The sequence below is a fragment of the Plecotus auritus genome (assembly GCF_963455305.1).
Source record: "Plecotus auritus genome assembly, chromosome: 2".
NCBI classification, from domain to species: Eukaryota; Metazoa; Chordata; class Mammalia; order Chiroptera; family Vespertilionidae; genus Plecotus; species Plecotus auritus.
In genome coordinates, this window is record NC_137771.1 from 9439367 (window position 1) to 9463161 (window position 23795).

The window sequence follows — 23795 nt, forward strand, 5'->3', positions numbered from 1 at the left end:
CCAAACTAGCCAGGGCAAAACTATGTTTTTTATTGATTTTTTAATAGATGTTTTCAAAAAATATGTTTATTGATTTCAGAGAGGAAGGAAAAGGGAGAGAGAGATAGAAACATCAATGATGAGAGAGAATCGTTGATTGGCCACCTCTTGCACGCCCCCCACTAGGGATCAAGCCTGCACCCCAGGCATGTGCCCTTGACTAGAATCAAACCCAGGACCCTCAGTCCGCAGGCTGACACTCTATGCACTGAGCCAAACCGGCTAGGGCTATTGGTTTTTTAGAGGGAGAGGGAGAGAGAGAGAAACATCAGTGAGCTGCCTCCTGCATGCCCTCTGCTGGGGGTCAAGGTGGAAACTTGGGCATGTGTCTCAACCTGGAATCCACTGATGACCTCTCAGTGCCTGGGGTGACATTCGACCAACTGAGCCACAGGGCCAGGGCAGCAGAGGACTAGAAATACCACCAAGGATTCAAATCCCGGCCATGCCACTTCCAAACTGGGTGACCTTGGGCCTGTTGCTTGACCTCTTTGAACCTGCCTGCCCTCCTTGGTATCCACCTTGCAGGATTTTTGTAGGGATGAGCAGTGTGCTTGGCACACTCTGGGCTCTCAATGAATGGGGCTGCTATAATTATTCTGCACACGGTGGGGGGTGGGGCGCAGGGCCCTCAGCCAGCCTATATTTAGCCTGGAAAGGGTGGGGGACCCTAGGAGACAAAGGGTTGCCGCCAGTCCCGGGCCTAGGGGGCGGAGCCGAGGGGCGGAGCCGATGAAAGTCGGCAGCCGGCATCCCCTCCTTTTGGCCCTCCTCTTCCATAGGGTCACCTTGGCCGGAAGGCTCCCTCAGCCTGGGCGTGTCCTCTGAGTGACCCTCATTCCCCAACTGCAGTCTGGGGAGGGGGCTGCTGGGGCCTGGGGCCTGGGGGTGGAAAGTATTGGGCCCCATTGGCCACAAGGAGAGCTGACCCCTTTTCCTGCCAGGGCTGCCGCGATGGCCCAGCTCACTCCAGCCCCACCCAAGATGGGGGGGGGCTTTGCTGGGGTCCCCACACCAAGGTGAGCCTGACCCTGCAGGTGGGAGTTGAGGAAGGGTGGGGGCTGGTCCGGCTCCTCCCCCAAACCCCGGGCCTGATGAGTGTCGGGGCTGCAAATAGCCCAGTGGAATCGGTGAGTCACCTCTGCTGGAAATACCCGCCCACTCTCCCTCCCCTCCTCCTGCTCGCAGCTCCAGCTGCAGGGGGCCAGCGCCTGGCAGTGATTTCAGTATCATTTGGTAGGGTGTGGGGTGCGTATGGGGGGGGTCTCTCCAGAGAACACCAAGACTCCTTAACTAGCCAACACCCCGGCCAGGTTTCAGCTGTGTGACCCTGGGCCAATCACTCAGCCTCTCTGATCCTCCATGGCCATCTGGTACAAGATAGGCTTCAAGAAGGCAGGGACCCGGTGCAGCTGACCGGCCTTTGGTGTTCCTGCACCTGGGACTGTGCCTGGCCTGGGCAGCAGGTGCTGGCTGGCAGTTGGAAGAGAAGGCAGGACAAGGCTCTTCACGGAAATAATTGCGCGTCCTGCCCAGGTGGGCCTGGAAGCCAAGGGAGGAGGCCAAAGGACACCCACGTTTCTGTAAGGTCTTGAGCTTTGCTTGAGCTACTACCCCCACCCCAACATTTCAAGGAAGGCGTGTCTGTTTACCCTGGGGTTTCCCACCCCAGCTGCCTCCAAACCCACCCCAAATGTGAGAACTTCAGGCAGGTGGTCTCCAGAAGTCTGTGATTCTGTCGTTTATTATGTGTGCAGGGTACAATGCCAGGACCCTCCCATGCCCTTCTCCCCCCGAATTGTCCCCTAAAGACCCCAGAATGGCAGGGTGAGAGGCCACCCTACACTGTGAACCACCCTCCTCTTACCCCTGGTTTTGTATGTGGAGACGGAGCCAGGGTCATTGCAGGCAGCTGAGGCTTCCCAAGATGAAGGCTGCCTGAGTCCCTCCCTGGCCTGGGGACTAGGAGGGAACTGGCTTGGGGGCTTTCTCCAGCAGAAAGATGTGGGGACAGAGGTAAAGGCCGGGAGAGGCAGAGAGGGGGAACTACTTCCCGGTACCCAGAGGAGGGGCGCCTTGAGAGCAGCCTTGGACTTCCTGGGTTCATGTTCATGAGCAAGTTGGGCAGTCACCTGCTCAGAGACTCAGTTTCCCCACTGATAAATATAAAGATTGAATCTGACTTTAGAATGTGCTGAATTTGGACTCAACCAATGGTGATGCTTAGGATTTGAAGGATGGCAGGTGTGTGTGTCCCCGAGCGGTATACGCACACCAAACCTGTAGATTCATAGCTTGAAGAGGGGGAAGGACTGGCCATGGCCAAGGTTGGCCAGACACTGTCTGACCTGGAGACCCAAAGCCCCACCCATGGTCTCTCTCCCGCATCGGCTCGGTGATCCATCTGCATGGAGGCAGCCCCAGGAGGCCGGCCTGGGGGCAGGGGGCGGACCAGCTGCACCCCTCCGCCTGGCCTGGCCTGGGGACATGAGCAGGTAACGGATGGCAGGAGTTTCACACAGTTTGTCACGAACCAGCTGTATTGGAAAAACCCCATCTGTATACAAATGCCACGTGGCCCTGCCCTGGCACAGCTGGCTGGTTGGGGGCTCCAGGTGGGCAGGCAGCTGGTTTGGGGCTTCGAGAGCGGAAAAGGGGAGGTTTCCATACTGGCTGTCTCCTGGCCTCCCTCTGCCCCTGGGGACCTGCCTCTCCTGCTCCCCTTGCCAAGGGGGTCCCAGCGCCCTTCCCGCCCCTGCCCGGCAGAGACTCCGTGGGGCAGAGGAGCTGCTCGGCCGTCTGTCCTGCAGATGACTTGCCAGAGACCCTGCCTCTCCTCAGCTTCCTTCCCCAAGTGGGTTCTCTGGATCTTCCTTCCCCACCCCGATCCCTTCGTTCTGCACTAAGTGAGAGGCCACATCTGGAAGGAAAGGGGGTGCCTGTCCTGTCCTGGGCAGAGCAGAGGCCTCCGTTTTGGGGTGGGGGTGACCCACCTGGGGTCTTGGGGATGTCAGGGCTGGAACCCGGGCTGAGATGTCCTGGCAGCTGTTATGAGGGGTTAGGAAAACTCTGGCAGGCAAGTGCGGGGGGGCGGGGGGAGGGGGAGGAGGGGAGGGCAGGGGAAGGGGCGGCCCTCAGATTTTGATCTCTGTCCGGAAGGTCTGCTGGACATGCTCTGTGTGCGGGTGTCGCCGCGCCCGGATGGTGAGGCTGCCGTCCTCCCTCAGGGCTGAGGTCACGGATGTGGGGTCCACGTCCTCCGGCAGCTGGCATTTGTGAGCGAAGGTGTTCATGACCGTGCCATCAGCTGCCAGCTGGGGGAGAGAGATGGGTCAGGGCAGGCTACCCTGCGCCCCTGTCCGGCTCATGTCAAGCCCCAGCCCCTTCTCCCCAGTCCAAGTCCAGCGGGGCCCCTCCCGCTGAGGGGTCTGCTCTCAGGCTGGGGCAGGGTCTGGCCAGGATGATGGTGGCCACAGGCCCAGGGCTATGCAGGGACAGGTGCACAGGTAGGCAAGGGGCTTGGGAGGGGGGGGGGGTCAGAAACAGGGGGCTTGGTGGCAGAGTCAGGGGTTCCTGAGCACCGAGGAGGTGGCACAGGGCCGAGACGAGCCCTCTTGGGCACCCAGACGCATTGGGTCTCCACCGTCAGGGCTGGGCCGGTGGCCCTTCCCCCACGGCTTGGTCAGCACATAGTGTCCAGAGGAGCCTGGGGTGGCTGAGTCACTGGCGGGAGTGGCAGGGCTGGCACATGCTGCCCACTGGTCCTGGTGCCCACAGGCCTTGGCTTCCCTGACAGGGTGCCCGGGCACCTAGCATCCTGTGCTCAGGGAGGGAGCCGGGCCCTGGGGGCTCTAGCAGAAGCCGTGGGCAGCCCCTGTCCTTTATGGGGCACCTGTGGCTGCGGCCCACTGGGGGCAGCATCCAGGTTCAGGTTGTGGCACACCCTCCTCCGAGGGCAAGCCTGCTGGGAGCTGGGACTCAGAGACCCTAGTGACCCAGTGACCCTGAGAGCCGTGGGTAGAGGGAGTGTGGGGTTTGGAGGTGGGATCCTGAGTGGCAGGGACTCTAATTCAGGCATCTCAGGTTGGGGGCTGGGCCTCTGGAGCCCAGAGAGAAGAGGGCCTGAGGGGTGTCATGTGGGGGAGCTCTTCCCGAAGCTGTCCAGGTGAGTCCCCACCTTCCCACCTGCCTGCCAACTCAGCTGTCCTCACTCAACCACCATCTCTCTCTCTCGCCTCTCGGCTCAGGTGCCCCCTGCCTGCATCCCTCCGCCCTCCCATTTCCCTGTGGCCCTCTCAGCTGCCCAGGCTCCTGGAAAACGGGTCTCGGGGCAGAGAGAGGCAGTAACGGGGACCCTGCGGCCCACGAGCTACAAGAACAAGGTCTCCAATGTGCCCTGGGACTTGGAGGGACACTGGATAGAGTCTGGGGCCCCAGGATGAGACATGGGAGTAGGGACACGGGGCAGAGGGTACAGGTGCAGGACCTGGGGTCCAGGCGGTGGGCAGCTCACCTTCTCAGCGCGCACCTCGATGTGGTTGTTGGACGTGGTGACGATGATGTCCTCAGGGGAGAAGTCGCTCACGTCCACGGCAAACTCATAGGCGTCGCCAAGGGTCTTGATGTTGCCCGGCCCCCCGGTGCGGGCTGTGGGGAGGGCTGCCGTGAGCCGAGCACAGAGCAGGCTTGCACCCAGAACTCAGGCTTCTGGCTCCTTCTCCTGGGGACAGGGGAGGCCCCCCAGGCCTGACTTCCCTCTCAGCTATTGCCCCTAACCTCCCTGCCTGCCCTCCTCACCTCTTGCAGCCTGCCTTTTCCATGGCAGGGCTGGAGCCTCACCAGGCACAGGTGTGTGTGAATGTGTGTGTGTGTGTGTGTGTGTGTGTGTGTGTGTGTAGCAACCTGCCTCACACCTAGAGTAGGGGATGCATCCCCGCCCTCAACCTCATGCAGCCCCTCAGAGCTCCAACTCCCTGTGTGGCCATCAACACCATAGCTGACCCCTGGCCACACCTGTTCCTTGAAGGCCTGCCTGTTCGCATGGCCACATCTGTCCGGGTGGCCACATGTAGCTGCAGCCACAAAGCACCTGCCTCCTGGCAGCTCGGCAGCCACAGCCACATTCAGAGGTGCCCAGAGCAGGTGTCCCCTCCCGGGTGTCTCCCATCCCGCAGAGCCCTGAGCACTTGCCTGGGAAGGTCAGGGGCTCCGAGCGGGGCCGCATGAAGCTGCCAAAATCCTCGGAAAACATGCTCAAGGCCTTCTCCATGGGTGGGTCCTGGGCTGGGAGGGCTCGGGCGGCTGAGGAGGCCGAGGCCGAGGCCGAGGAGGAGGAGGAGTGGAAGCTTCTCTCGGCTCTGAAGCTGGAGGAGGTCCTGTGGCTCATCCACAGCGGGCAGCCGGGCCCCGGCCAGGCGGCAGGGTGGACGCAGGGGTGTGGGCGCAGGCTCTGGGGGAGTGTGCCGGGCCCGGCTGCCGGCGCTTTATAAGGCCCGGCCGTCCCGGGCGCAGGGCCAGCCCCTTGTCTACCAGCTAAATTTAGGCCTCGCCGCGGCCCAGCGGGGCTGGAAATCTTCTCCAGTGAGACGGTCCTGCTGACAGTCCAACGCACGCAGGCCCGTGAGGCTGAGCTCATAGCCTGGCATTCCAGGCCGATAACTCCAGCCCTGGGGCCGCACAGCAGCGGGGAGGGCGCCAGAGCTGTCCCCATGCCACTCAGACCCCGCGCCCAGGACCTGTGTGCGTGGGGGTGGGGGAGGGGGGCATGTCTCTGTCTTCCCCATCAGCCAGGGGCTCTTAAGGACTCTGCCTCCCCTGTTAGATTGCCTACCCCTTGTGGCCCGGCTTTCCTATTTCCTGTTCTCTCTCCCCCCAAGTCGCAGCCGGGGTAAAGAGGGGGTCTGAGTGGTAAGGGATCAGGGACCAGGAGATGCCTGGTCAGGAGGTCAGGGGGGTGCAGGACCCCCACCTGCTGCACCCCTGTGTGAAGCGAGAGGCTCCTTCCCTTGGGGCAGACAATGTTTACAGCCGTCTCTTAGGGATGGGGGTTGGGGGGTGAGAATGTGCAGCTGTGCTCCTGCCAGCTCCCCCTGGGACCCAGACTCCATGCTTGCCACCACCGCCCGCCCCCCCCCCCCCACACACACACACTCTGGAACATTTCGGGGCCCCAAGAGGAGAAAGCTAGCAGCCTGAGGCAGGGCTGGGGGTTGGGGCCCATGCAGGGAATTTGGTAATGGCCCCTAAAGATCTGGAGGTTATATTTCTGGGAACTGCTTGACCTCCGGCTTGAGGAGCCTCGGGACCACAGGGGGCAGGAGTTCTGGAGGCAGAGAATTCCGGAGACAGTCCTTCTAGCTCTGGCTTCGGAGGCCTGAGGGTTCCTGGGGAGGAGCCTTCAGGATGGTCCGTTTGCTCCCCACACAGCTCTGAAAGGAGGCGTCACCCCCATTTTATAGATGGGAAACAGGCGCTCAGGGCAGGCCGTTTGCACAGGGCAAGCGGCACAGCTGGATTCGAACCTGGACATTGTGATCCAAAGCCTCCTAGGAGGCCGGGTGACCTGAACATGCATGTGTGGAGATGGGCTGGCCCGGAAGCCCTCGAGAAGCCCCTGTCTGCTCCCCACAGCTCAGCAGAGCCAGGACTGACCTGGCGGGGAGGGAGGCCAAGGAAAGGCCATTCTGAGAAGAGAGTGGGCCCTTCGTATCTGCCCGGGCTGCAGTGTGGGGCCTCCGCTCTCCTCTCCAAGCCCTGCCTTCCTCCCCCACGGAGGCCTCTCTGATTGCTACAGTCCACACGATGCCCACAGTGCCACCTGTCTGCCCACCCCAGCTCCTGGCAGTGTAACCTGGCCGTCCTGGGTCTATGAGACGGACAGCTCCTCCAGGGCAGGGGTTCCTGCAGGTGGGGGCTGTTTCCCTTTTCTCTGGCTCCCACAGAACTTCATTCTTGGGGGCTCCATCTATAGGGGTGGTCCCTGAAGGTGGGCCAAGGCAGTGGCTGGGGAAAGAGGGGTCCTTCACTCCAGGGGAGATTCCTGCCTGGAATTCCTGCCCGTGTCACCCATCCTGGCCCAGGGGGCTGCCAGGAAGTCGCCAGCACTGAGGCAAGATGGAAAGAAGGTGGGGGAGGGGTGGGGGGGCCCAGAAGCCTTCCGCCCGCCAGGGAAACAGGAGCCAGTGGCTAAATGCAGACACACTGTCATGGTGCTGAGGGCCTGAGTCACTGCTCCTGGACGTCAGATCTCATTCCCCACCCCTGCCCACCGTCCTTCCCCCTCCCCCCTTCCCGAGGCATCGCCCACACATATACTGCATCCACGGGCTTCAGTGGCCAGGAGGGACCCTGAAGGTCATCAAGGCCATTGCCCTGTCTCTGGGCCTGCCTCTCCCTTCAGATCACAGGGATAGAAGGAGCTTCAGAGATGATCAAATGCCCTGAATCCCAAACCTGCCAGGGCATCCAATCACCTGAGGGGATTTTGACAAACCCAGAGCCTTAACCTGCACCCCAAAATTCTAATTTGGGGCCCTGGGAAGGGACCAGGAATCTGTTCCCAAAGGAGGCTCTGTTAGAGGGCCGTCTGGGGCCACAGCAGGGTGGACAGACACAGGTGAGGGGCTGCTGGGTGCAGAGCTGGGGATGGACTTGGATGGGGTTGGCCAGGGTCCGGTCAAGCCGGGCAGGAGCAGAAGGGTGGGGGGCAGGGAGCCAGCATCTCATTTCGGCCTCCACACAGCCAGCCCACAGGCCAGTGCTTGGAAACCACCCACCACTCAGTAGGTTTATTGAACACCTACTATGTACCAGGCACTGTTCCAGGCTCTGGGGGGACTGGTGTGAATGAGGCAGGGTAAGCCCTGCCCCACAGCTCCCAGGCTCCCCTTAGTGGCCAGAAGAGGAAACCCAGGCTCCGAGGGGTGGAGGACGAGTTGGGGGTGGAGGAGCTATGGCGTTAATTAACCCTGTTCTCCCTCCACTGCTGCTGGGGCTCGATGAAGAAGGGGGAGAAACTGAGAGGCTGGCATGTGGGGGTACAGAGCTGTGGGATGGACTTGCCACAGCCACCACACCCCCTCGCCGCCTTCTTCCCAGCTTCCTGGTGCTCGCAGGGTCAGGGGGTGAGGTGTGGACATGCGGGGCCTGCTGGCTGGCTGACCCTGGCTGTGCGGTTGTAGCCAGCGGCTGCTGGAGGCCAGAGATGGGTTTGGGATGTTGACGGGGCAGCCAGTCGACAGGGAGGGGGGCAAGGTGAGGGTGGGCCCCAGTCCCTGCAGAGCAGCAAGCCCCACCCCACCTCCCACATGCAATACACACATGCTCCTGTTTTGGATTGACTTGACCTGGCATCTGGGGGCCGAGGGTGGCTCAGGCTCCCAGGATTTTAACAAGTCATTGAAGGGCCATCATGATTTTTTTTTGGGGGGGGGCTTTACTTGGGAGAGGGAGGGGGTAGTGGTTCCAGATCTCTTGCCTAAATCTCTCAAAAGTGGCATCAGACAAAAATCCTCTGCTCTGTGTCCAAACCTTGCCCTGTTTGTGTCAGTCACCGGAATTTGAGGAGCTCCGGGTAGGGGAAAAGGCACACAGTCTAGGTCTGGGTTCAGCCTCTGCTGTGTGACTTTAGGTGAGTGACTGCACCTCTCTGATCCTCCATTTATCATCTGCAAAGTGGTGGTGCTGTCCCAGACTCACAGGGTGCCAGGAGGATGAACTGAGTTACAGACTTAAGGGCCTGGCATGCAGCCAGGGTGTAACATGTGCTTAGTCCCTCACCCTGCCCTCCATGCCCTGGCTCCTACCCTCTGTTTGGGGTGCGACAAAGTCTGGGCATTTACCCAGAAGCCTGTGGTTTGAGAGGCAATTTTCTGAGACTGGAGGGACTGGTCACCAGGATCGAGTCTAAGTTTGTCCCCAGGCCGGGCCACTGGATTCACTACCCTGCTCCAGCGGTGGGCCTCCGCCCAGCTCTGAGCGAGGTGGGCTGTCAGGGCAGGACCGTGGGGTGCTGTACAGGCTTTGGAGACAGGCAAACCTGGGGGGGAGTCCCAGCTCTGCCCTTGGCCTCTGTGACCTTGACAGGCAGCCGCACCTCTTTGAGACTCCATTTGTTTAAATGGGAATAATGCTGCCCCCCTGGTTGGGTCCCAGGGGCACTCACTGACTGGGGGGGGGGGGTGTTGTTGGCACACAGCAAGGGGGCAGCGATGACAGTGCCCTCACCTTTGCCCCAGCCCTTCCTCCTGCTCTGCTGTCTTCCTCCCCTCACCTTTCTCTGCTCTTTCTGATCCCTTCCATACCCAGCTCTGAGAGTCCAGGGCCCGACCCTCAGCCCCACAGGTGACCCCTCACCGTCCCGCTGTGTGTATGAGGTCCACCACCAAAGCCCCGGATGCCCTTGCCTGCAGCACGGCTTCGTGGCTACGCAAGGTTGAGGGGAGTCCTGCTCCCGGCTCCTCTTGGCTGCTCTGGGCTGCGCGGCCCAGCGGGCCTGGGCGGTTCCGGTCGGTTTGTCAAGGACATTCTTAATAGCCACATAAACCCCGGCAGGGCGGGGTGGGGGAGGAGGGGGGCAGGGTGCTGATTGGTGGAACACACACCTGTGCAGGTACACCTGCGCTGCAGGCAAAGGAGGCTCTGTCAGAGGGCCGTCTGGGGCCACAGCAGGGCGGACAGACACAGGTGAGGGGCTGCTGGGGGCAGAGCTGGGGATGGACTTGGATGGGGTTGGCCAGGGTCCGGTCAAGCCGGGCAGGAGCAGAAGGGTGGGCGGCAGGGAGCCAGCATCTCATTTCGGCCTCTCCTTATGGGCCTGGGATTTTGCTGCCTCTGTGGCCTGAGCCGAAGGGGAGGAGGCTCAGGGATGGGCTCGGGGATGGGTCAGAGCCGCCGGTGGGGAAGCAGACAAGTGTCCAGGGAGGGTAGGAGCGGTGGCCATGGGAGGGGGATGTGGCTCTGAGGCTCGGACACCTGCTTTGGCCAATCTGCTGGACGTGAAGGGCACAGATAGGAATCCCACCTCACACTTTGCACACACATGCACACCCTCGCTGACACCCAGGGCACGCTAGACTTCTGTCCCCCCCCCCCCCCCCGGTAGCTATACACACACGCACACACACAGGGGAGCGCCACCTTTCCTCTGACAGGGAAGTAGCAATATTGGAAGGGCCAAGGGCCAGTGCAAGGGCATTGGGGCAGCTCACGGAGGGTCCACCTGTCTGTCTGTCGGCTGCCTCAGGGACCTGATGGAGGAGCTGGTAGGGCTGCGAGAGGGCTCCTCGGGGAACCCTGTGACTCTTCAGGAGCTGTGGGGCCCGTGTCCCCGCATCCGCCGACGCATCGCAGGTGAGAGCTGGGTCCCCTTCCCCTCCCCTTCAGAGGTCCCTCAGGACATCACCCCCTACCAGGCTGCACCTCCCGCCCACCTGAAAGCCCAGAGCTGCCCTCCCCCTTGATCTGCCCCAACAGCACTGCCCAGCGCCTCCTGGTGGCAGGGAGGGAAGGGATCTGTCTGTCCATCTGTCTATGGGACAGACGTGCTGGACGCCTGCCCTCTGCCTTTTGGGATTGCAGCCCTGATGCCTGATCACTGTGCCAGGGGCCTTGCTAAGGGCCCAGGGGTGCTCTCTGGCCCAACGCCAGCCCCGCAGGTCCTGGGACAACACAGGAGTGTTGCTAGACCCTGGTGCTGTCTAAGCTACGGACCCTGTGGTGATCACAGAGAGAGCTGTAGCTCCCAGCACTCCTCCTCCCCCCTGAGCCTTGATCGTTCTTCCATAAGTACCCCAGTGTGGAGCAGGGGAGGGGGGCAGGCCCATCAGAGGCCCCCTGCGCTGCCACCACCACCACCACAAATCCTGCTCTGCCCCACGTGAGACAGTGCCCCTGCAGGCAACCCTGGACTGGACCACCTCCCAGCCCCACACTGCCCTGCCCTTCCTGCCCTGAGCAAGAGCAGGCTTCAGGGAAGGGCTGTCCATGCCCACCTGGCTCTGGGCTGTGACCCCGTGCCCCTGCGCCAGGTGGCTTGGAGTGGTTGAAGCAGAAGCTGTTCCGTGTGGGTGAGGACTGGTACTTCCTGACGACCCTCGGGGTGCTCATGGCCCTGATCAGCTATACCATGAGCTTCACCGTGGGGCGAGTGGTCCGAGGTAAGCCCTCCCTGGCACGCACGCCTGGTCTGGACCCAGGGCTTCTGAGTGCACCCTCAGGAGGCCAGATGCACCACCAGATGCAGCGGGGGTGGAGGGGTCTGGGTGGGGAGGAGACCTGGTCTGGTCCTGGCATTGCTTTTTGTTGTTGTTGTTAATTCTCACCCGAGGATATTTTTCCATTGATTTTTACAGAAAGTGGAAAGGAGGGAGGAGCGGGGAGAGAGAGGGAGCTGCGGGGGGAGGGAAACATCAATGTGAGAGAGACACATTGATTGGTTGTCTCCCACATGTGCCCCAACCAAGGCTGGGGATTGAACCTGCAGCCCAGGTATGTGCCCTTGACCGGGGATTGAGCTCGAGACCCTTTGGTCTAAGGGCCAACGCTCTAACCACTGAGAACACAGGCCAGGGCCTGGCATTGCTCTTGGCTTGCTGTGTGACCCTGGACAAGCTCCTGCCCGTCTCTGAGCATCCGTCTCCTCATCTGCACAAGGAGTGAGAGAGCCCTGACTGTTCCCTAGAGCCCTTTCGGCTGAGTCCTATGTTCCCCTCGGCCTGCTGCTGGGCTCCCTCCCTCCTGGCTCTCAACTCAGTAGCTGGGGGAGGGGCACTTGCTTAGACCACTATGGGTCAGCAGGCTCTCTCCACCCTGAGGGCTCCCTGGAAGAGGGGGCGGGGCAGGAAGAGGGTAACACCTTCCCTGGGAGACTTGCTCTGGTGCCAGTGAGCCCCTGCCCTGCTCCAGACATCCATTGTCTGAGGAGCTTCACACTCCGCCTCATTTCTCACAATGACCCTATGGGGGAGGTACCATCACTAGCCCATTTGACAGACAGGAAAACAGAGGCTCTGAGAGGTTGAGTCACTGGCCCAAGGCCCCTCAGCTAGGGGGTAGCAAAACTGGGTCGGGATCCAGGGTCCTGCTCCTGCTCCTCTCGGGGATGTGCTGCTCCCTGGTGGCCTGGGCCTCCCGCTCCAGGCCTGTTTTTCCTGGTCGGTGGGTGGGCACCTGAGGGCTGCAGAGCCTGTGGGTGCTCCCTGACTCCTGGCTGTCCCCAGCACACAAGTGGCTGTACCGGGAGATTGGAGACAGCCACCTGCTTCGGTATCTCTCCTGGACTGTGTACCCCATGGCCTTGGTCTCCTTCTCCTCGGGCTTCTCACAGAGCATCACGCCCTTCTCAGGAGGTGAGGCCAGCCTGGCATTGCAGTTCCCACTGGTCCATACCCTCAGGGTGGGGGCAGGAAGCAGTACCCCTACTTCATCGCCGGAGAAATCAGGCTCAGAGGAATCGTGTCACTTGCCCCAAGTCACACAGCACGAAGACCAGATCTTGACTCCTGGGTCGCTGATGGCTCTGGTCCCTTTTGGAGCGTTTTTCTGGGTGGTGATGGGGAGAACTGGTGGCAGGTTCTCCTGCAGGGCTGATGCCCAGAGTATTCCCAGGCAGGGGCTGATGCGGGGCACAGCTCCTGCCAGGCCTCTCAGCTCTGCCTCCAGCAGATGGGAACTCCAGGGGTGCATGCAGGGTGGCCTGGCGCCCCCCCCCCCCCCCCCGCAGGCTGCCACAGCCATCTGCCAGGCCCAGCTGGAAGGACATGGGCTATTTGCGTTTCCTTTCTGACCCTCGGCTTCCTCCTCTGAAAAATGGGTTTATGAAACCTATTCCTAGGGTTTTAAAGGGCCTGACAAGAGGGTGGTGGGAAACGCTCTGCAGGGTCAGGGGTTTCCAAAGAGTTTAATCCAGAGGCTGTCCCTCCTGCTGCCAAGGTTCTGGAATCCCGGAGCTGAAGACCATCTTGTCCGGGGTGGTCTTGGAGGACTACCTGGACATCAAGAACTTCGGGGCCAAGGTGGTGGGCCTCACCTGCACGCTGGCCACCGGCAGCACCATCTTCCTGGGCAAAGTGGTACGAGCAAGCGAGAGAGCACCCCACGCACCCTCCTGCTCTCCCCACGCCTACCTTTTCCCTACCACCCACCCAAAAGCGGGGGTCAGGCGGGACTCGGGCCAATGCCCGCCTTCTGGGGCTCAGTCTTGGGGAGGTGGCAGGCCGGGCCCCCAGAGTGTGACAAGGGTCTGGGGAGATGGAAGAGGTGGGTGTGGTGGGGCAACCATGCTGTGTCTGGATGAGGTTCCCTCTGTCCGCCAACCCTGGGCCCTGAGAGGGAGGAGCAAGGGCCCGGCTCCCCTCAGAGGTCCCTTCTCCCCTCAGGGCCCCTTCGTGCACCTGAGTGTGATGATCGCTGCCTACCTGGGCCGCGTGCGCACCAAGACCATTGGGGAGCCCGAGGTAAGGGGCTCAGGGAGGGCCCCCCTTGGAGGGAATGGGAGGGAGGGGGCTGCCTCTGAGCCCAGGACTCCGGATCCCCCAGAACAAGAGCAAGCAAAACGAAATGCTGGTGGCGGCAGCGGCGGTGGGCGTGGCCACAGTCTTCGCAGCGCCCTTCAGCGGTGAGACCCCGCCTTCGCCCCTCCCCTTACCCCCTGGGGCTCCCCACCGCCCTCCAGTCCCCTGGAGGGGCCTGGCCGAGGGGCCCGGAGGAGGGGTGAGGACTAATTTTGGTCTTGGCTCTTACAGCAGCCTTGCCCGCACAGGGGGGGCGGGGGGTGAGTGAGTGGGTGTCAGGCGCTTCGGGGTTACAGACTTGGGTGTGAGATCAGCTGTCTGTGTGGCCCTGGACCAGGAGTTCCCCTCTCGGAGCCTCACTTCCTCACCTGTGGAATGGGATCATAGCAGTGCCATCCCCCACGGATGGAGGTGGCGGAGAGAGTGCACCGGGCCTGTTCCCTGCAGGCGGAGTGCCTGCCCGGCCCTCCCCTCATTTCTGCTCAGAACCAGAGAGAAGGGAGGCCCCGTCTGCAGGCAGGCCGGGAGGGCCGGACCAGGGGTCAGGGCGCCGGGATGGGGGACTGGGGCTCTGTCTGAGCTCAGCGCGCCCCCAGGCGTCCTGTTCAGCATCGAGGTCATGTCCTCCCACTTCTCCGTCTGGGATTACTGGAGGGGCTTCTTCTCTGCCACCTGCGGGGCCTTCATGTTCCGCCTCCTGGCCGTCTTCAACAGCGAGCAGGGTGAGTCCCAGGGCTCACCCCCCTCCTCTCCGTCCTCCTCTCCTTCCTCTTCCTCCTCCTCTTCTTCCTCTCCCTCCTCCTCTCCTTCCTCCTCCTCCTCCTCTCCTTCCTCCTCCTCTCCTTCCTCTCCTTCCTCTCCCTCCTCCTCTTCCTCCTCTTCCTCCTCCTCTCCTTCCTCTCCCTCCTCTCCCTCCTCTCCTTCCTCTCCCTCCTCCTCTCCTTCCTCTCCCTCCTCCTCTCCTTCCTCTCCCTCCTCCTCTCCTTCCTCTCCCTCCTCCTCTTCTTCCTCTCCCTCCTCCTCCTCTTCCTCTTCCTCCTCTTCTCCCTCCTCCTCTTCTTCCTCTCCCTCCTCCTCTTCTTCCTCTTCCTCCTCCTCTCCTTCCTCTCTCTCCTCCTCTCCTTCCTCTCCCTCCTCCTCTCCTTCCTCTCCCTCCTCTTCTTTCTCTCCCTCCTCCTCTCCTTCCTCTCCCTCCTCCTCTCCTTCCTCTCCCTCCTCCTCTCCTTCCTCTCCCTCCTCCTCTCCTTCCTCCTCCTCCTCCTCTCCTTCCTCTCCCTCCTCCTCTCCTTCCTCTCCCTCCTCTTCTTTCTCTCCCTCCTCCTCTCCTTCCTCTCCCTCCTCCTCTCCTTCCTCTCCCTCCTCCTCTCCTTCCTCTCCCTCCTCCTCTCCTTCCTCCTCTCCCTCCTCTTCTTTCTCTCCCTCCTCCTCTCCTTCCTCTCCCTCCTCCTCTCCTTCCTCTCCCTCCTCTTCTTTCTCTCCCTCCTCCTCTCCTTCCTCTCCCTCCTCCTCTCCTTCCTCCTCCTCCTCCTCTCCTTCCTCTCCCTCCTCCTCTCCTTCCTCTCCCTCCTCCTCTCCTTCCTCTCCCTCCTCTTCTTTCTCTCCCTCCTCCTCTCCTTCCTCTCCCTCCTCCTCTCCTTCCTCTCCCTCCTCCTCTCCTTCCTCTCCCTCCTCCTCTCCTTCCTCCTCTCCCTCCTCTTCTTTCTCTCCCTCCTCCTCTCCTTCCTCTCCCTCCTCCTCTCCTTCCTCTCCCTCCTCTCCTTCCTCTCCCTCCTCCTCTCCTTCCTCTCCCTCCTTCTCTCCTTCCTCCTCCTCCTCCTCTCCTTCCTCTCCCTCCTCCTCTCCTTCCTCTTCCTCCTCCTCTCCTTCCTCTCCCTCCTCTCCCTCCTCCTCTCCTTCCTCTTCCTCCTCCTCTCCTTCCTCTCCTTCCTCCTCCTCCTCCTCTCCTTCCTCTCCCTCCTCCTCTTCTCCCTCTTCCTCCTCCTCTCCTTCCTCTCTCTCCTCCCCATTCTTCCTCCCGTCTTTTCTCCTTCCTCTTCCATCCCCATCTCCTTCAAGGTGGGGAGGAGGGAGCTAACCTGGATTGGGCAGGAAGGATGGGGCCCTGAGGGTAGAAGGGACAAAGCTGGGCCTGGAGCAGGGGCCAGGGCTGGGGTGTGAGTGCGACCCCCACGCTCCTCCCCCCAGAGACCATCACCTCCCTCTTCAAGACCAGCTTCCGGGTGGACGTCCCCTTCGACCTGCCCGAGATCTTCTTTTTTGTGGCGCTGGGGTGAGTGGCGCCTCGGGTCCCTGCAGCCCCACCCGGGCTTCCCCAGGCCGGATGGCTGCCCTGGGCTCTGGGCGCTGCCCTGGCTCACCCCAGCCCCCGCAGGGCCATCTGTGGCGTCCTGAGCTGCGCTTACCTCTTCTGTCAGCGCAATTTCCTCATCTTCGTCAAGACGAACCCGCTCACCTCCAAACTACTGGCCACCAGGTGCGCTCTGGGCCGCGGCTGGGGCCTCTCGGGGAGACCCCCACCCCCAGGGACTCAGCCTCCTGAGCCTATAACTCCTACTGACTGCACCCCATCTTCCTACTGAGCCTCCCAAATCTCCCTAGCCCCCACCCCACTTAAGGAGCCCCCATTCCCTCATAACACCCCTCTCAGGTCCCCACAGTCACTGTTCCCTGCTCACTGGGCTAGCAACCCTCCATGTAACCCCCACCGTCCTGAGTCCTCACTCCCTCACTGAACCCCACTCCCCCAGGGAGCCCCAGGCCCTTTACTGAGCCCCCGCGCCTCCCCAAACCTCGGCTGCCTCTGGCATTGGCACCTCAAAGCCAGCCCCCAGCTGCCCTTGACTGGCCACGCACTGGCCCCACCCGGGCCTGGCTGGGCTCAGCCCTGGTCCCAGCGGGCCTCTGTCCCAGACTCTCCATCAGCCCTGCCCCTGTCACACAGCGACTGGGGGACCGAGCCTCCTCCTGTTCCTGCCTCAGTGCCAGCCCCCAGGGTGGTGGGGCCATGAGGTGGGGGCGAAGGGGAGAGTGGCCCTGGAGCTCCCCCCCCTGCACCTCCCACAGCAAGCCTCTGTACTCCGCCCTGGCCGCCCTGGTTCTCGCCTCCATCACCTACCCCCCTGGTGTGGGCCGCTTCATGGCTTCTCGGGTAAGGGGCCCTGAGCTGGGGCAGTGGGAGTGGGGACCCCAATTTGTTTCCACTTAGTTCCTGTCATCTCCCTTAATTCCCACGAAGGGGAGGTTCCGAGCAGCTCCAAGTCCCCTACACTGGGAAGTGGGGGAGAGGGTGGGAGGCAGGGTCAGGCAGTGGGGGGTGGGGGACGGCTGCCTGGGAGGGGTGGCAGGGGCCCTCAGGCAGATCTCTGAGCCCCCCCCGACCTCCGCCGCTCCAGCTGTCCATGAAGCAGCACCTGGACACACTGTTTGACAACAACTCGTGGGCACTGATGACCCGGAACTCGTCCCCACCCTGGCCCGCCGAGCCCGACCCCCAGAACCTGTGGTTCGAGTGGTACCACCCGCGGTTCACCATCTTTGGGACCCTTGCCTTCTTCCTGGTTATGAAGGTGGGCGCCCAGGGGTCCCCATGGGTGTGCCTACAGCCAAGACCAGGGGGGTTGGGGTGCCTCCCTGGCCTTCCGCCCACCCTCCCTGGCCTGACCCTTGGCTGTGTGTCCGGGCCTGGCCGCTCCGGCTCTCTGAGCCTTGGCTTCCCTATCTTTAAATGGGATAGCTATTGCGCCCACCTCCAAGGTAAGGTTGAGAGGGAAGGAAGGAGAGCCTCTGGCACACAGTAGGCACTTTGTCAGGGTCAGGCTCCTTCTGCTGGCCAACGCCTTCTCTGGCACCAGACCCCGGCCATACGCCTGAGCGTCCTCTTTCTCCCTGGGACATGCCCGGGACCTGTCCCTCCCTTGCCCACTATGGCCCAGCTGCCTCTAGCCTCTGCCCCTCTGGGTCCCTCCCCCCCCCCCCCCCCGCAGTTCTGGATGCTGATCCTGGCCACCACCATCCCCATGCCCGCTGGCTACTTTATGCCCATATTCATCTTCGGTGAGTCTGGGGTCCTGAGGGTCTTAGAGGTTCAGGGTGATGGGGAGGCCATGGCTCCTGGTCCGCCCCTCCCTCCCCAGCATGGTACTGCAGTTCGTCCCCCCCAAGGATGGAGGGCTGAGGGGCCGGGTCAGCCCTGCTCACCCGAGTCTGTGGCTAGGAGCTGCTGTTGGGCGCCTCATAGGAGAGGCCCTCTCTGTTGCCTTCCCCGAGGGCATCGTGGCCGGAGGGGTCACCAACCCCATCATGCCTGGGGGGTATGCCCTGGCAGGTAAGTGGGCCAGGGCCCCACTGGGTGGGCTGGACCTGGAGGATCAGCCAGCGGTTCTGCAGGGAATAGGGTGGTTGCAGAGCCCCCCAATGAGCCCCCACCCTTCCCTGAGCCCCCATTACTCTCTCCAGCGCCTGTCTTGTCCCTGACCCCCCACCCCCTCCCTCACTGCTCTCCCCCTCACCGATCCCAGGCTTTGGGCGCCCCAACAGTGGCCAGAGTGTGGCCTCTGGACAATGGCCACCCAGCCTATGGCCACAGCCACACCAGCCTCGCCCTCTGCGGGAAGCTGGCCCCCGGCCTGAGCCCCCTGCCCTGGCTCTGCCCCCTGCAGGGGCTGCGGCCTTCTCAGGGGCCGTGACCCACACCATCTCCACGGCGCTGCTGGCCTTTGAGCTGACCGGCCAGATCGTGCACGCGCTGCCCGTGCTGATGGCGGTGCTGGCGGCCAACGCCATTGCCCAGAGCTGCCAGCCCTCCTTCTACGATGGCACCATCATTGTCAAGAAGCTGCCATATCTCCCATGGATCCGGGGCCGGAAAATCAGGTGAGTGGCGCCTGCCTCAGGCTGGCTGATCGGGGTAGGGGGGTCCTGGTGGGCTGGGGATGGAGCTCCCCCCAATACCTCACCGCAGCTGACCTTGGACCTGGGTGGTGTGGGAGGGGCCGGCACACTGCTGCCTCTTGTTTCTGCTCTCCCCAGCTCCCTTCGTGACCCTGGGCAAGTCCTTGGCCTCCTGGGCCTCTGTGTCTTACTAGTCATTAGTCTGTCTTCACAGCAGGACAGACACCGCCCATGTGTTGGAAATGGGCTCAGAGAGGTGCCGTGTCTTGTGCCAGGTCACACAGGGTCAGCAGCAGGTCTGGGACGCCCCTGCCGCTCCCCACAGTGCTCTGTGAAAGTGGTACAAGCAGGCATGGCGGTCCTCAGGAAACCAGGCAGGACCAGAGCAGCCTGTGTCCCCGGAGAGGCAGGAATAAGAGGCAGAGAGTGCCGGGTCCTGGACCCAGCTCCAAATGCATGCAAGCTGCCACCTTGTTCTAAACCTCAGTTCCCCCATCTGTAAAATGGGCATGTTTTCAAACTTTAAAGCCCTCCTCCCCCCCCCCCCTGCTTTTTGCCATCAAACTTTTCTTCAAATGACATTCTCTAAGGAAGGCTTCTCAATGAAACAGCCCGAAGCTGGTCTTCGGGGAGCTAGGGACGGGGGTCGGGGCGGGAGGCTGAGAATTCAGAGCCAGACCATAGGTGAGCCCATCCCCAGGTGCCTCTCGACCTCGGGGCTCCAGGAGTTGCTCATTCGGGGAACCTCTCAGTCTGTGCCCACACTGGAGAACCAGCAACTCTCCCTCCGGGGTACCCCGCCTCATGCCCTCACCCCAGGACCTGACGGGAGCACCCCTCTGCCTCCAGCTCTCACCGTGTCATTGTGGAGCACTTTATGAACTGTAGCATCACCACGCTGGCCAAGGACATGCCACTGGAGGAGGTGGTCAAGGTCATAACCTCCACCGACAAGGCTGAGTACCCCCTGGAGGAGAGCACAGGTGCTCAGCAGGAAGGGGGGAGGGGGCGGGGCCTTCTCTCTGCCTCCTCTGGGAAGGCACAGGCCCAGGAGAGGGTAAGCGGGGCCCTGGCCCTAAATCTGGGTCCAGGCTCTGTAACTGGGTGCCTTTGGGGGAATCACTTCACCTCTCCGAGCCGGATTCCTCCTGGTTGTTAAGATGGAGAGTGTGACCAGCCTGCTTGGGGTGGTTTCTGTGCTTCTATGAGAGCCGAGAGGGCGCTTACGAAGCTCTCCGGGGCAGACCTGGGGGTTCTAGAGGCCAGGCCTGGTGTGCTGGGCGTGGTGGTAGGATGATGGGGTGCTACCAGGGTCTCGAAGGGCTCCTTCATCAGCCTCCCCTTCAGACATTGCCCCGCTGAGTCCCCTCCACAATCCCCGATGCCATGAAAAACAGCTTTGTAAAGAAAACTGAATGGGGCCCTTGTTAAAAGACACAGAAGCGGAGTCTTGGGGAAGCATCTGCCTAGAGCCGTGGTCGGCAAACTGCGGCTCGCGAGCCACATGCGGCTCTTTGGCCCCTTGAGTGTGGCTCTTCCACAAAATACCACGGCCTGGGTGAGTCTATTTTGAAGAAGTGGTGTTAGAAGAAGTTTAAGTTTAAAAAATGTGGCTCTCAAAAGAAATTTCAATCGTTGTACTGTTGATATTTGGCTCTGTTGACGAATGAGTTTGCCGACCACTGGCCTACAGCATCGTTCTCCACTGGCAAGTACAGTGCGAGTGGGGAAGGGAAGTCGGGGGGCGTACAGCCATGTCCACTCACCACCACTGTCACCTGTATGTCCCCTCTGCACCTGAGGCATGGCGCACACCTGGCAAGCGTGGCACAGCTGGGTTTTGGTCCCCGCTTGTCCTTCGGGCAGGTGCCTTATGGAGTGCGCAACCTGCACAACCATACGGGTCCTAACCGCCCCCATCGCCATCCTAAGAGGCCTCAGGCCACTGGTGAGCAGCAGTGCCGGGGGTAAACCATGCTACGACCTGCGGTCTCCCCACCCAAAGTGGGACAGCCCTCACATTATCCCACAGAACACGCCCAGGTCCCCCTCGAACATGTTTGCAGACAAGACCCCCTCCGAGAGGCCTCCCCTCCTGGGACAAAGACGGAACTGGCCTCCAGACAAAGTCCACTCCACCCTCAGAGCCACAGGGGGCCAAAAGCTCCCAACAACGAACCCTACTGCTCACTCAAGAAATAGCTTTCCGTGTTTGTTTCCAAAGGGGAAGCACATATAGGTCTAGTTGCAAAGTTTTTACTTTTCTGGGTAAGAAGCAAAAACATCAGGCTGTTGCCTCAAAACCGAGTACCGGCAAAGTCCAGTGATACCCTGGACTGGGACTTGCCAAGCCCCAGCACACAGTAGGACCTCAGAACATGGTGGGCTCCCGGTGCATTCCTTCACTGGGCTGAACCAGATGTGAATCTTCCTGAGGGGAGGCAGGGGGATACCCTGCCCTATGGCACAGGTGTCCCAAAGCTGCTTTGTTTTGAGGCCTGCCACCTGGGGGCCTTAGGGTGAGCAGACTCCCTCTTGGCCCCCAGCAGCCTTAGCCTCCTTTGGCTACCACACCTCCATGTCAGAAGCTGAGTGACCTTGGGTGAGACAATTAGCCTCTCTGTATTGCTAAGCCTCAGTTTCCTCATCTATAAAATGGGTGATAATAGTTCCTGACCCACAGGCTGCTGTAGGTTCCTGAGAGACACAAGAACACCTAGCACAGTATTGGCACATAGTAGGTGCCCAGGAAATGCAAATTCCTTCCTCATAATTCGGCTCTCTCCCTCTTCCTCTCCACTTGTCCAGAGTCTCAGATCCTGGTGGGCACCGTGCGAAGGGCCCACTTGCTGCAGGCCCTCCAGGCTGAGCCACCTTCCTGGGCTCCAGGACACCAAGTGGTACTCACATGGGGTGTTGGGGGAGTTGGGGAGTCAGCAGGGTGGGAGTGGAGGGGATAGCTGATCTGTGGGAGAGGGAGGAGGATTGAGCGGGGCAGCCTGGGGGAGAGCACCCAAAACCCTTCTCTGTCCCCAGCGGTATCTCCAGGACATCTTGGCTGGGGGCTGCCCCATGGAGCCAGTGACCCTGCAGCTGTCTCCAGAGACCTCCCTGCACGAGGTAATGGGGAGGATTCAGGCATGGGGCACAAGGACCAGGGGTAGAGGGGAAGACCGGAGAGGGAAACTTCGGCTCCACCTTCCCTACACACAGCGTGGCTCTGTCCCTCCTGGGCCCGCCTCCTTATTGGCAGAACAGGCAGAGCAGCTCTTGCCCTCTCCGAACCCCACTCCCAGAGTTGTTGGAATGATGCAGAGACTAGGGAAGCGAGAGGGTTTACACAATAGAAGCCTCTGGGTGGGGAGAGGCAGTGCTCACTAGTAAATTATGTCTTTGGGTTTCAGTTTCAGATCCACTGCATTCTCCCTGCGTGATCTTGGGAAAATTATTTAATCACTTTGAATGCTGATACCTTCCCTCTCCCCCACACAAGCACAGAGCCTGGAACACGGGGTCAGGGAGGGGAAGAAGCAGGTTGGGGATTTGGGGGTGGTCCCAACCACTCTGTGACACTGTTGCTGGATAACAGGTTTTTCCCATTGGTTCCTTGTGTGGACTCTGGCGACCCCTCGTGGTCATGCTGGACATTGCAGGCTCAGGTCCTGGTCTTCCACCCACGATCACATTTGTCCCTCAACCCCTCCCTGGGTGGGAGACATGGAGGCGTGGGTACCGCTCCTCCACCTCTGCTCAAAGCCTCAGGTTAGGGATAAATTGAAGCCAGAGGGTGGTGTGGGTGCCACCTGTCCTCCAGCATTTCCTATCAACCCCTCCTCCAGGCACACAACCTCTTCGAGCTGCTGAACCTTCAGTCCCTCTTCGTGACGTCTCGAGGCAGAGCTGTGGGCAGCGTGTCTTGGGTGGAGGTACCAGGGTCCCCAGGGTGGAGCAGAGTGGAGGGGCCATGCTCGAGCAGGCTGGGGAGGTTCAAGGCACCAATATCCTCCCATCCAAATTTGGAGGGGCCTCATGGGATTCTGATGAGCCCCACTTCCTGGCCCAAAGTGGCCACTAGGCCTGGCTACCCCTACCTAATTTTATGACCAGTGGCCAGCCCTGCCAGTCTCTAGGCCTCAGTGATCCCATCGGTGCAATGGGGAGGCACTGACTCGAACACTCACCCCAGAATCAACCCTTAGGGGAGTCAAACAACACTGGAGCCCCCATTCGCAACCTCCTCTACATCTTTCCCCCCAAAAAACCCTCTTTCTCTGTTTTAGTTGAAGAAAGCAATTTCCAATGTGACAAACCCACCGGCCCCAAAGTGAGCCAGCCTGGCAAGATGAACCGGGGCACCTAAGTGCCCTGGTGAAGCAGATGGGGCAGGCATCCTGCCTCCCTGCCCCACCACCGCTCGCCCTCCCCCCAGCCCAGCTCAGCTCCTCAGGGAGACAGGCAGCTCTGACCTTGCTCCTAAGAGGGCCCCATATTCACCATGTCACATCCTGGATGGGACACGTGCCACATGCCTTGAAGGACAAATCCCACCGTGGACCGAGCTCAGAATGGAGGACAGCAGAAAACCAGCACACAGTGGGCACTCCACCCTCACCCGTCAAATTCGCCAATGACGGATGAGATTGATGTACGCTGTCTCCAAGGGCAGGCAAGATCCCCTCTGGGGTCGACTCCCAACCAGAGGCTCCTGAGAGAAATAAAGCCATTTCCCAGAGCCGCAACTCGTCCCCCATCTCTGCTCCAAGGGCACTCACGTGGCACCTCAGCTTTTTCCCGTGCTGGCTCTGAGCAAGCTCTTGGGGCTGCTGGTGGTCAGGTGGGCAGTGCAGGCCTGGGGTCCTGGTCTCCCACTCCTCATCATGCCCCCTCCTGGCAGGGAGGTTTGGGGAGAGTGGGTCCCTCACCAAGTCTTATGCTGCTCATCCTCACGTATAAGCAGGACCCTGTGGCTCAGCTACCTTCCTCCCAGCCCCCGCCTCCTCCTTGGCCGAGCCAGGGCTGCTAGCGCAGGCCCCAGGTGCGGCTCCTCGGGCAGTCTGCAGAACCCCAGGCCTCTCCTGTGAGTGAGGACTCTCCCAGCTGGGGGGCAAAAACCTGACCAGCTGTATGTGTGTTGAGGGGCAGGGGCCCTCCCCTAAGTTCCTCTAGACCAGTGGTCGGCAAACTGCATCTTGTAAGCCACATGCGGCTCTTTGGCCCCTTGTGTTTTTAGCAAAGGCCAGCTTAGGAGTACCCTAATTAAGTTAATAACAACGTACCTACCTATATAGTTTAAGTTTAAAACATTTGGCTCTCCAAAGAAATTTCAGTCGTTGTACTGTTGGTATTTGGCTCTGT

General features: G+C 61.2%; 2 protein-coding genes across 9 annotated transcripts; one reads left to right on the forward strand and one right to left on the reverse strand.

The window, feature by feature from the left end:
* Positions 1–1754: 1754 nt before the first annotated feature.
* HSPB7 (heat shock protein family B (small) member 7) lies at positions 1755–5594 on the reverse strand. 4 transcript variants are annotated; one of them, XR_013960055.1, is made up of 4 exons: positions 5230–5536; positions 4553–4686; positions 3033–3353; positions 1755–2576 (listed from the first exon to the last, which is right to left on the reverse strand). XR_013960055.1 is itself a non-coding variant. In XM_080658389.1 (3 exons), the coding sequence occupies exons 1-3, from the start codon at positions 5423–5425 to the stop codon at positions 3174–3176; spliced, it is 510 nt and encodes a 169-aa protein (XP_080514515.1). In that variant the 5' UTR covers positions 5426–5594; the 3' UTR covers positions 1760–3173. The 4 variants fall into 4 exon arrangements, 2 of the variants coding, with proteins under 2 accessions (XP_080514515.1, XP_080514514.1); XR_013960056.1 differs by having other exon boundaries at positions 1767–2736; positions 2836–3353; XM_080658389.1 differs by having other exon boundaries at positions 1760–3353; positions 5230–5594.
* A 4071-nt stretch (positions 5595–9665) lies between these two features.
* CLCNKB (chloride voltage-gated channel Kb) lies at positions 9666–23206 on the forward strand. 5 transcript variants are annotated; one of them, XM_080658390.1, is made up of 20 exons: positions 9666–9723; positions 10283–10389; positions 11067–11195; positions 12258–12386; positions 12970–13109; positions 13416–13493; positions 13576–13654; positions 14147–14272; positions 15735–15819; positions 15922–16023; positions 16614–16698; positions 16943–17116; positions 17534–17603; positions 17764–17874; positions 18068–18422; positions 19290–19423; positions 21249–21340; positions 21477–21560; positions 22280–22366; positions 22721–23206. In XM_080658390.1, exons 2-20 carry the CDS (start codon positions 10290–10292, stop codon positions 22766–22768), a joined length of 2208 nt encoding a protein of 735 aa, XP_080514516.1. In that variant the 5' UTR covers positions 9666–9723; positions 10283–10289; the 3' UTR covers positions 22769–23206. The 5 variants fall into 5 exon arrangements, with proteins under 5 accessions (XP_080514516.1, XP_080514517.1, XP_080514519.1 ...); XM_080658391.1 differs by having other exon boundaries at positions 9687–9723; positions 18209–18422; XM_080658392.1 differs by having other exon boundaries at positions 9702–9723; positions 18209–18422; positions 22280–22360; positions 22721–23171.
* The last annotated feature ends 589 nt before the right edge of the window (positions 23207–23795 follow it).

Coding starts and splice junctions, on each gene's coding strand:
- HSPB7 (XM_080658388.1), bottom strand. CDS start 5,425: ATGAGCCACAGGACCTCCTCCAGCTTCAGAGCCGAGAGAAGCTTCCAC. Junction 4,699..5,229: donor GGAGCCCCTGACCTTCCCAG/GCAAGTGCTCAG, acceptor GGCTCACGGCAG/CCCTCCCCACAGCCCGCACC. Junction 3,354..4,552: donor TCGAGGTGCGCGCTGAGAAG/GTGAGCTGCCCA, acceptor TCTCTCCCCCAG/CTGGCAGCTGATGGCACGGT.
- CLCNKB (XM_080658390.1), top strand. CDS start 10,290: ATGGAGGAGCTGGTAGGGCTGCGAGAGGGCTCCTCGGGGAACCCTGTG. Junction 13,494..13,575: donor AGACCATTGGGGAGCCCGAG/GTAAGGGGCTCA, acceptor CGGATCCCCCAG/AACAAGAGCAAGCAAAACGA. Junction 18,423..19,289: donor ATCCGGGGCCGGAAAATCAG/GTGAGTGGCGCC, acceptor CTCTGCCTCCAG/CTCTCACCGTGTCATTGTGG.